We start from the raw sequence: 11,474 nt of genomic DNA on the forward strand, positions 1-11,474 counted from the left end.
TTGATTATTTGTTTTTTGGGTGTTGAGTTTGAGAAGTTCTTCATAGATCTTGGATACCAGCCCTTTATCTGTAGTGTCATTTGCAAATATCTTTTCACATTCTGTGGATTGCCTTTTTGTTTTGTTGACTGTTTCCTTTGCTGTGCAGAAGCTTTTTATCTTGATGAAATCCCAAAAGTTCATATTTGCTTTTGTTTCCCTTGCATTTGGAGAAGTGTTTGAAAGAAGTTGCTGTGGTCGATGTTGAAAAGGTTACTGCCTATGTTCTCCTCTAGGATTTTGATGGATTCCTGTCTCACATTGAGGTCCTTCATCCATTTAGAGTTGTGTGTGGTGTAAGAGAATGGTCGAGTTTCATTCTTCTGTATATAGCTGTCCAATTTTCCCAGCACCATTTTTTGAAGAGACTGTCTTTTTTCCATTAGATATTTCCCCCTGTTTTGTCAAAGATTATTTGACCCTAGAGTTGAGGGTCCATCTGGGCTCTCTATTTTGTTCCATTGGTCTATGTGTTTTTGTGTCAGTACCATGCTGTGTTGATGATCATAGCTTTGTAATATAGCTTGAAATCAGGCAATGTGATACCCCCAGCTTTGTTTTCCTTTTTCAACAATTCCTTGGCGATTTGGGGTCTTTTCTGGTTCCATACAAATTTTAGGCTTGTTTGTTCCAGCACTTTATTTATTTATTTTTTAAATTAAATTTAATTTTATTATGTTATGTTAGCCACCATACAATACATTTAAAAATGCCATTGGTATTTTTTTTAATTTTTTTAAATTTTATTTTATTATGTTAGTTAGTCACCATATAATACATCATTAGTTTTTGATGTGGTGATCCACCATCCATTGTTTTTGTATAACACCCAGTGCTCCATGCAGTACAGAGTCCATAGTCTCTCATGGTTCGTCTCCCCCTCTGATTTCCCCCCCTTCAGTCTTCCCTTCCTTCTCCTAATGTCCTCCATGCTATTCCTTATGTTCCACAAATAAGTGAAACCATATGATAATTGACTTTCTCTGCTTGACTTATTTCATTTAGCGTAATCTCTTCCAGTCCCATCCATGTTGATGTAGAAGTTAGGTATTCATCCTTTCTGATGGCTGAGTAATATTCCATTGTATATATGGACCACATCTTCTTTATCCATTCGTCTGTTGAAGGGCATCTCGGCTCTTTCCACAGTTTGGTTATTGTGGACATTGCTGCTATGAACATTGGGGTGCATATGGCCCTTCTTATCACTACATCAGTGGAAAACCCAAAAGACTCCACCCCCAAATTAATAGAACTCATACAGCAATTCAGTAATGTGGCAGGATACAAAATCAATGCACAGAAATCAGTTGCTTTCTTATATACTAACAATGCAACTGTTGAAAGAGAAATTAGAGAAACGATTCCATTTACAATAGCACCAAAAACTGTAAGATACCTCGGAATAAACCTAACCAAAGAGGTAAAGGATCTATACTCTAGGAACTACAGAACACTCATGAAAGAAATTGAAGAAGACATGAAAAGTTGGAAAAACATTCCATGCTCATGGATCAGAAGAATAAACATTGTTAAAATGTCTATGCTACCCGGAGCAGTCTATACCTTCAATGCCATCCCGATCAAAATTCCAATGACATTTTTCAAAGTGCTGGAACAAATAATCCTGAAATTTGTATGGAATCAGAAAAGACCCCGAATTGCCAAGGAAATGTTGAAAAAGAAAAACAAAGCTGGAGCCATCACGTTGCCCGATTTCAAGCTATCTTGCAAAGCAGTGATCACCAAGACAGCATGGTGCTGGCACAAAAACAGACATATAGACCAATGGAACGGAGTAGAGAGCCCAGATATGGACCGTCAACTCTATGGTCAAATAATCTTGGACAAAGCAGGAAAAAAATATGCAATGGAAAAAAGACAGTCTCTTCAATCAATGGTGCTGGGAAAATTGGACAGCCACATGCAGAAGAATGAAACTCGACCATTCTCTAACACCATACACAAAGATAAACTCAAAATGGATGAAAGACCTCAATGTGAGACAGGAATCCATCAAAATCCTAGAGGAGAACATAGGCAGTAGCCTCTTTGACATCAGCCACAGCAACTTCTTTCAATATACATCTCCAAAGGCTAGTGAAACAAAAGCAAAAATGAACTTTTGGGACTTCATCAAGATAAAAAGCTTCTGCACAGCAAAGGAAACAGTCAACAAAAGAAAGAGGCAACCCACGCAATGGGAGAAGATATTTGCAAATGACACTACAGATAAAGGGCTGGTATCCAAAATCTATAAAGAACTTCTCAAACTCAACACCCAAAAAACAAATAATCAAGTCAAAAATGGGCAGAAGACATGAAAAGATACTTCTCTGAAGAAGACATACAAATGGCTAACAGACACATGAAAAAATATTCATCATTGTTAGCCATCAGGGAAATTCGAAGCAAAACCACATTGAGATACCACCTTACACCAGTTAGAATGGCAAAAATTGACAAGGCAAGAAACAACAAATGTTGGAGAGGTTGTAGAGAAAAGAACCCTCTTACACTGTTGGTGGGAATGCAAGCTGGTACAGCCACTTTGGAAAACAGTGTGGAGGTGCCTCAAAAAATTAAAAATAGAGCTACCCTATGACCCAGCAATTGCACTCCTGGGTATTTACCCCAAAGCCATTGGTATTTTGATTGGGATGGCGTTGAAAGTATAGATTGCTCTGTGTAGCATAGACATTTTAACAATATTTATTCTTCCGATCCATGAACATGGGATGTTTTTCCAACTTTCTGTGTCTTCTTCAATTTCCTTCATAAGTGTTGTATAGTTCCTAGAGTATAGATCCTTTACGTCTTTGGTTAGTTTTTGGTACTTACAGTTTTTCATACTATTGTAATTGGTATCTTACAATTTTTGGTACTATTGTAAATGGAATTGATTCGCTAATGTATCTTTCTACAGTTACATTGTTAGTGTATAGGAAAGCAACTTATTTCTGTGCACTGATTTTGTATCCTGCCACATTACTGAATTGCTGTATGAGTTCTAGTAATTTGGGGGTGGAATTTTTAGGTTTTCCACATAAAGTATCATGTCATCTATGAAGAGAGAGAGTTTGACTTCTTTGCTAATTTGAATACCTTTTATTTCTTTTTGTTGTCTAATTGCTGTTGCTAAGACTTCTAGTACTATGTTGAACAATAGTGGTGATAGTGGGCATCCCTGTCATGTTCCTGATCTTAAGGGAAAGGCTGTCATCCTTTCCCCATTGAGAATGATATTCACTGTGGGTTTTTCATAGATGGTTTCTATGAAACTGAAGAATGTTCCCTCTATCCCTATACTCTGAAGAGTTTTAATCAGGACAGGATGCCATATTTTGTCAAATGCTTTTTCTGCGTCAATTGAGAGGACCATGTGGTTCTTGTCTCTTCTCTTGTTTATGTGTTGTATTACAATGATTGACTTGCGAATGTTGAACCACACTTGCATCCCAGGGATAAATCCCACCTGGTCGTGATGGATAATCCTTTTAATGTACTGTTGGATACTGTTAGCTAGGATCTTGTTGAGAATTTCGGCATCTATATTCATCAGGGATATTGGTCTGTAATTCTCTTTTTTGATGGGGTCTTTTCCTGGTTTGGGGATCAAGGTAATGTTGGCCTCATAGAATGAGTCTGGAAGTTTTCCTTCTGTTTCTATTTTTTGAAACAGCTTCAGGAGAATAGGTATTATTTCTTCTTTGAATGTTTGGTAGAATTCCCCAGGGAATCCATCAGGTCCTGGACTCTTGTTTTTTGGGAGGTTTTGATCGCTGCTTCAATCTTGTTACTGGTTATTGGCTTCTTCAGGTTGTCAATTTCTTCCTATTTCAGTCTTGGTAGTTTATAGGTTTCCAGGCATCCATTTCTTCCAGGTTGCTTAATTTTTGGTATATAGTTGTTGATAATAATTTCTAATAATTGTTTCTATTTCCTTGGTGTTAATCGTGATCTCTCTCCTTTCATTCATAATTTTATTAATTTGGGTCCTTTCTCTTTTCTATTGGATAATTCTGGCCAGTGGTTTATTGATTTTATTAATTCTTTCAAAGAACCAGCTTCTAGTTTCATTGATTTGCCCTACTGTTTTTCTGGTTTCTAATTCATTGTTTTCTGCTCTAATCTTAATTATTTCTCTTCTTATGTGTGGCTTAGGCTTTATTTGTCATTCTTTCTCCAGTTCTTTAAGGTGTAAAGTTAATTTGTGTATTCAGGATTTTTCTATATTTTTGAGTGAGGCTTGGATGGCTATGTATTTCCCCCTTAGGACCGCCTTTGCAGTATCCCATAGGTTTTGGACTGATGTGTTTTTGTTCTCATTGGTTTCCATGAATTGTTTAAGTTCTTCTTTGATTTCCTGGTTGACCCAAACATTCTTAAGCAGGATGGTCTTTAGCTTCCAAGTGTTAAATTTCTTCCAAATTTTTTCTTGTGATTGAGTTCCAGTTTCAAAGTATTATGGTCTGAGAATATGCAGGGAATAATCTCAATTTTTGGTATTGGTTGAGACCTGATTTGTGACTCAGTATGTGGTCTATTCTGGAGAAAGTTCCATGTGCGTTTGAGAAGAATGAGTATTCTGTTGGAATGTTCTGTATATATCTATGAGGTCCATCTGGTCCAGTGTATCATTCAAAGCTCTTGTTTCTTTGTTGATTTTCTGCTTAGATGATCTGTCTATTGCTGAGAGTGGAGTGTTGAGGTTTCCTACTGTTAGCATATTATTATTAATATGTCTCTTTGTTTTGGTTAACAATTGGCTTATGTAGTTGGCTGCTCCCATGTTGGGATTTAGATATTTACAATTATTAGATCTTCTTGTTGGATAGACCCTTTAAGCATGATATAGTGTCCTTCTCTATCTCTAACTACAGTCTCTAGCTTAAAATCTAATTTGTCTGATATGAGAATTGCTACCTCAGTTTTCTTTTGAGGTCCGTTGGCATGGAAGATGGATCTCTATCCCTTCACTTTCAGTTTGGATGTATCTTTAGGTTCAAAATGAATCTCTTGTAGACAGCATATAGATGGGTCCTGTCTTTTTATCCAATCTGCAACCCTGTGCCATTTTAGGCCATTCACACTGAGAGTGATTATTGAAAGATATGATTATATTGTCATCATGTTGCTTGTGAAGTCCTTGTTTCTATAGATTGTCTCTGTAAATTTCTATCCTATATCACTTCTGGGGTCTTTCTCCTTTTATAGAACCCCCCTTAATATTTCTTGCAGAGCCAGCTTGGTGGTCACATATTCTTTCAGTTTCTGTGGGTCTTGGAAGCTCTGCATCTCTCCATCCATTCTGAATGACAGCCTTGCTGGATAAAGTATCCGTCGCTGCATGTTCTTCTCATTTCATACCCTAACAATAGCTATTTTAGAGTAATTGTCTGATAAATCCAACATCTGGGTTGTCTCATTCTATTAACTATATTTTCTCTTTGTCTTTTGGTCACACCTTGTTTATCATATGTATGACATTGTATTCCTAGACATTGTAAATGACACTTCACAAAGACTCATTATGTTACCTTCCTGTGAATAGGTTTGACTTTTTGTTTTAGCAGAGTTAAATTACTGGGAGATCTTATGGTGGTTTAATTTTGTTTGTTAAGGACTACTTTTTATTTTGTCAGGATAGGTCTGTTTTGGTTTTGACCTCAGTTTTTTTATCATTGTTTTAAATTTATTTTTTCCAGCTTTTTTGAGATATAATTGACATATAACATTTGTAAGCTATGGTGTACAACATGTTGATTTTATACATTTGTATATTGAAAAATTTGTGTATTGCAAAAATATTACCATCAGAGCATTAAGCTAATACCTCCATCGTGTCAAATAATTATCATTTCTTTTTTGTGGTAAGAACATTTAGGATCTATTGTTTTAGCAACATTCAAGTGTATGATATAGTATTATTAGCTGCAATAACCATGATGTACATTTGATCCAAAGAACTTGTTAATCTTATAACTGGAAGTTTGTACCCTTTGACCAATATCTCCCCATTTTCCCACCCCACATGCCCCAGCCCCTGTTAATCATCACCTTACTGCTGGTTTCTCCTAGTTTGCTTTTTTTTTTTTTAGATTCTACATGTAAGAGATATCATACAGTATGTATCTTTCTCTGTCTAAATATCTCAGTTAGCATAATGCTCTCAAGGTACACCCGTTTCACAAATGGCAGATCTCCTTTCTTATAGCTGAATAATATTCTACTGTATATGAATCACATCTTTATCCATTCGTCCACTGACAGATGCTTAGGTTGTTTCTATATCATGGTTATTATGAGCAATGCTGCAATGGACATGGGAGTGCAGATGTCCCTAAAGATTCTGATTCAATTCCTTTGAATATATACCAGAAATACAACCGTGGCATCATAAGGTAATTCTGTTTTAATTTTTGGATGGAATAGGAACCTCCATGCTGTTTTCCAGAGTGGCTGCACCAGCTTGCATTCCCACCAACAGTGCATGAGGGTTCCCCTTTCTCCACATCCTCATCAACACATATTATCTCTTGTCTTTTTGATGTCATTCTGACAAGTGTGAGGTGACACCTCATTATGGTTTTGATTTGTATTTGAGTGCTTTTAGTCTTAAGATAAATCTTTGGTCCTGTAACATAGTCTTTATTCCTTAGGTGTGGCCCTTCTTGGGTTTTAGTGGAGATCCTGAGATGTTTATCAAGCCCCTCTACCAAGGTGGGACTTGAATCTCAAACTCCATCTGTCCCATCATGAGAAGCAGCTCACATATCAGCCACTTGATCCTTCCACATACTGACATTCCTTTGTCTCCTTTCAGTGCCCCCTTTTCATGCACAATTCAGGTATCAGCCAATGGCTGGAAAACCCTTGCTCCCCGCTTTTTTTCTGAGACATTTATCTTCAATTTCCAGCTGCCTGGCAGCCACAATCTCTGTCCTCTGACATCTCAAGCCAACTGGCCTATGGCCCTATGATGAGTCTTAGTGCCTGGAATTCAGCTTGTAGTTGAGCTTAGACACAGAATCTTACAATGACTCCATTCTTTTGAGGTTTATTCCTATCCAGTTTTGTCTGGTTTAGGTCACCTTCAGGTTCTAGAAAGAGTTGTGACACATAAAAAAACATTTGTTCTGGAGATTATAATTGTTATCTATGTGATAACAATCTGATAAAATCTACTTAAAGATTATAGAACTAGAAACAACCTGTCATCTCCTTTTTAATTCAATGTTTTCTAAAAAACCTTAAATATGCATACATTTTATTCTGAATCAAGAAGAGAACAAGGGACTTGTTGAGAATTTGAATATAGGGCTTGAGAAGAGGAATAAGGCCAACATTTCTAGGACATGTATCTGAGGCCCCGGTGGACCCCTGACACCTGCATACACAAGCCAGTAATGAAATTGGGAACACTTCCAGTATGAACTGATTTAGAAGAACCTGGAATGACATGGAAAGAATTACACAGTGTTTTTTAAACTGAAGAAGCAGCTTATAAAACAATCACACAGTTATTCTATATTTATTAAAGCCTGTGTATATGTATAAATACAAATCAAACAAAACTTGCTCATACCAGAATAGCTTCCTCTGGTTGGAATCACAGGGTTTGCTTTTTTATTTTCTCCTTTAAATGTCCTTGTTTTCCAATTTTATTGGTGTAAAATACATTTTTGTAATGAAATGAAACCCCATGGATCTTTTTCAGGGAGTCCCTACAACACAGAGCAACAGAGAACCTGGGAGTAGACAAGAGTTAAGGGTGTGAGCCATATCGGGTCTCCCTGGGCTGGGGGCCCTCAATGGTGGTTCTAGACCCTACCTCAGTAGAATGCCTCCCCCAACCTGAGGATGGGGGATGGGCACCTCTCATGCAGAATTCTGGCCCCAGAGTTCATCTCTTGAAGCATTTCTAGCAACCCTCTCCGTCTGGGGTCAGAGAAGCAAGACAGGCAAAGCCCACATCTCTGTGGCCACAGCCAGTCCCAACAAGACTGCTTACCAGCCACCTTCCTGTGACCTGTGCAAAGCTCAGAAGCTTTGCACAGAGGCTCTAGGATTAGATTGCAAACTCTGCCCCTGGCCACTGTCCTAATACCCTGCCCAGTTTCCACAGGTTTTATAAACCTCATAAATGTGAGGTTTATTTCTGATCAGGGAAAAATAAAAAGAATGGTCACAGTCCCCTGAGTAACCATGTCACAAAAATACCTCTGTGCAGCCTTTCCAAAATTAGTTCTAATTGGTAGACATCATCTCTGGATCATTTGTTTACTCTGTCAACTGATATTTACTGGTTCCTGCCATGTGCCTGGTACACAATGCTTTTAAATGAATTGATTTAGACAGACAACCCCTGGTGTAGGAGTAAGAAGGTGAAAAAGACATTGTCCTTGTCCTCAAAGAGCTTAAAGTCTGTAGAGGGAGACAGACAAAGCAATGTGGAGGAGGGCAGGCCAGGAAACATGGTGAGAGAGCTTGCAGGGGAGATAGCCTGTTCCCTCAAAAGGCCCTTTCTGTCCATGTACTTCAAAAGCAACACGTTCTTACATCCCGCCCCTAGCCCCACACAGTTAAATTTCAAGGGGGAACAGAGTGCTTGGGCCATGAGGAGCCTCTATTTCCCAGGGACTTCCCCATGCCCAAATCTTCCTGAACCCAAATCTCCCTGGATCCAGGGTCCATGGGGAGAAGACAACTGGGTTCGTCATTTGTGGCAGGGGAAGACAGGGCCCAGCAACCCTGGTTAACTTTCCACAGTGATGCATATAACATCTTCACATCTGAGACTTGAAAAAGCCTTGTCAAATTATTACCCTAAAAAGTGCTTTTTTAAAGACCACTCTTGGAGCCTCTGCTTCCAGGAAGAATCTATTCTCCTGAAATGCTATCTTTCCCCAAGTGTCGCAACCCCCGCCCCTCACTGCCTCTCACCCACTATGCCTGCCACAAATGCAGCCTTGAGTGTGGTGGGAGGAGGGTCCACAGTCTTCACCCAAAGCCTCTGCCTTGGGCAGAGGTATGTTGGAGAGAAAACTGCTAGCCAGGCCTGGGGACAGGGCCATGTCCACACTAATGATTTCTTAAATCTATTTAGTGCCTCTCAGTTCACAGAGCTGCCACACAGGTCATTCCTTGACCCTATAGGGCAGGACACTCAGGATCTGGGAGGATGAGGGGCTTCCTGGGGCCCCAGGGTGCAGTGATATCAGAGCTGGGCTCCTTTTTTTTTTTTTTTTTTTTTTTAAAAACTTTTTATTTATTTATTCATGAGAGACAGAGAGAGAGAGAGAGAGAGAGGCAGAGGGAGAAGCAGGCTCCCAAGGAGCAGGGAGCCCGATGCGGGACTCGATCCCAGGACCCTGGGATCATGACCTGAGCCGAAGGCAGATGCTTAACCATCTGAGCCACCCAGGCGCCCAGAGCTGGGCTCCTTGAACATAATACATGGACACATTGGGGTGTGTCTTCTGGAAGGAGGATGGGGGCTCTCAGACATCAGGGCACACCCCACTTTAGGGAAACCTGTACCCCGGGCCATGCCTGCTGCCATACTCTTCAGTGGAGGTGGTGGGGTCTGGGCATTGGACACACAGACCTCAGCTCATGAGAGCAGCCTCCTGAGGGCAGCTTTGACATCTGTGTTCCTCAGGGAGTAGATAAGGGGGTTCAGGGAGGGTGCCACAGAAGTGTAGATCACAGACACCACTTTGTCCTTGTCCAGTGAGTATCTGGACGCCGGGTGGATGTAGGTGTAGATGACAGTGGAGTAGTACAAGGTGACCACCAGGAGGTGGGAGGAGCATGTGGAGAAGGCCCGCTGCTTGCCTGCAGCTGAGCGAATACGCAGGATGCTGGCGATGATGCAGATGTAGGAGAGCATGATCACAGAGAAGTTCCCCACAGCCAGGATCATGTCTGCAGTGAATGCCATCACTTCATTCAAGTGTGTTGGGGCACAGGAGAGCTTCAGCAGAGGGGGGATCTCACAGAAGAAGTGTTGGACCACTTTAGAGTGGCAGAAGGGCAGGCGCAACAGGAGGCCAGTGTTCACGCTGGTGTTGGCCAGGCTGACCATCCACACAGCCATGGCCAAAAGCCTACACACCTGGGGGTCCATGAGGGTGCTGTAGTGCAGGGGCCAGCAGACGGCCACATAGCGATCATAAGCCATAGCAGAGAAGAGCAGTAGCTCAGCCCCCAGGGACCACGTGAAGAAGAAAACCTGCACTATGCAGCCCCCGTAGGAGATGGTCCTCTTAGCCACCATGCTGCCCAGCAGCTTAGGCAGGATTGTGGAGGTACAGAGGATGTCCACCATGGCCAGGTTGACCAGGAAGAAGTACATGGGGGTATGCAAGGCAGGGCTGGAGCCAATGACCACCATGATGAGCAGGTTTCCAGAGAGGGCCACCATGTAGAGGAGGAGGAAGGCAGGAAAGAACAGCATTTGCAGCTGAGGTGTTTCCGAGAATCCCAGAATGAGGAATTCAATGACCTGTGTCTGGTTCATCACAGCCACTGTGGGTGGGAGCTCTGAGCCTGGCTCTGAAGGAAAGAGGTACCACTATTTCACTTTGTTCTGAACATCCTGTCTTGCAAATATGTGTGTGATCCACTTAGAGAATTTCAAATACTCTTTTGGTAATAAAAATGGAGCTTTGTGTCCCTGAAAACTTTGGAGATCAGGGGCATCACAGAGAAAGCAGCCACCCCACTGTGTGCAGAGAAGCCCCAGTCCTCACCCCTCTCTTCCTGGTGTAGGACTGAGACGGCCACTAACAAAATCACCAGACTTGGAGCCCTGGTCATCAAGGGCTGGTCTCCCCAGCCACTCAGAGCACTGGGTACGTGTGGCATTGGGGGGCTTACAGAGAACCAGGGGACCTGAGGTCTGTGAAGACCACAAAGATTGTGTTAAAGCCCGCTCATCCATTCAGATAGGGTCTAGGAACAGAGGAGGGATGGGAGAGATGGGGAGGAGGGAGCACATTAAATGGGAAAGAACCTGCTTCCAAAGCCCAGCTATCTCCTTCTAGGACTGACTATCTCCAAGGCAACACTGTCTGAGGGGGACCGAGGGTCCTCACACACATGGTCACTGGGCATGGGAGCAGGCCTGTCTGCGGGAGCAGGCCTGTCTGCAGGTGCAGGACAGCCCACAACAGGGGTCCCAAAAAATCAGAGGCAAATCACCACCAAAACTCTCTAGCTGAATCAAAAAGGTCCCCCCAAGATAAACCTGGAATAAGTGGGGACTCAGGCTCATCCGTGACAGCTTCTGGTGATGATGCCAGTGCTGGTGGCATGGCTCTTTATAAATTATTATGTTAATGTGGGGGCACTGTGCATATTTCAAAACAGTGCATCTTGAAAATATTTCACTACTTAAATCATAGCCCTTCAACCAAAAAAGAAGACTT

General features: G+C 41.5%; 1 protein-coding gene across 1 annotated transcript; it reads right to left on the reverse strand.

Moving 5' to 3' along the window:
- Window positions 1-9,655: 9,655 nt before the first annotated feature.
- LOC113918879 (olfactory receptor 13G1-like) lies at window positions 9,656-10,567 on the reverse strand. The gene has a single exon (XM_027587779.1). The coding sequence runs from the start codon at window positions 10,562-10,564 to the stop codon at window positions 9,656-9,658; it is 909 nt and encodes a 302-aa protein (XP_027443580.1). The 5' UTR covers window positions 10,565-10,567.
- Between the last annotated feature and the right edge of the window lie 907 nt (window positions 10,568-11,474).

The sequence above is a fragment of the Zalophus californianus genome, chromosome 15, assembly GCF_009762305.2.
Source record: "Zalophus californianus isolate mZalCal1 chromosome 15, mZalCal1.pri.v2, whole genome shotgun sequence".
Taxonomy (NCBI): Eukaryota; Metazoa; Chordata; class Mammalia; order Carnivora; family Otariidae; genus Zalophus; species Zalophus californianus.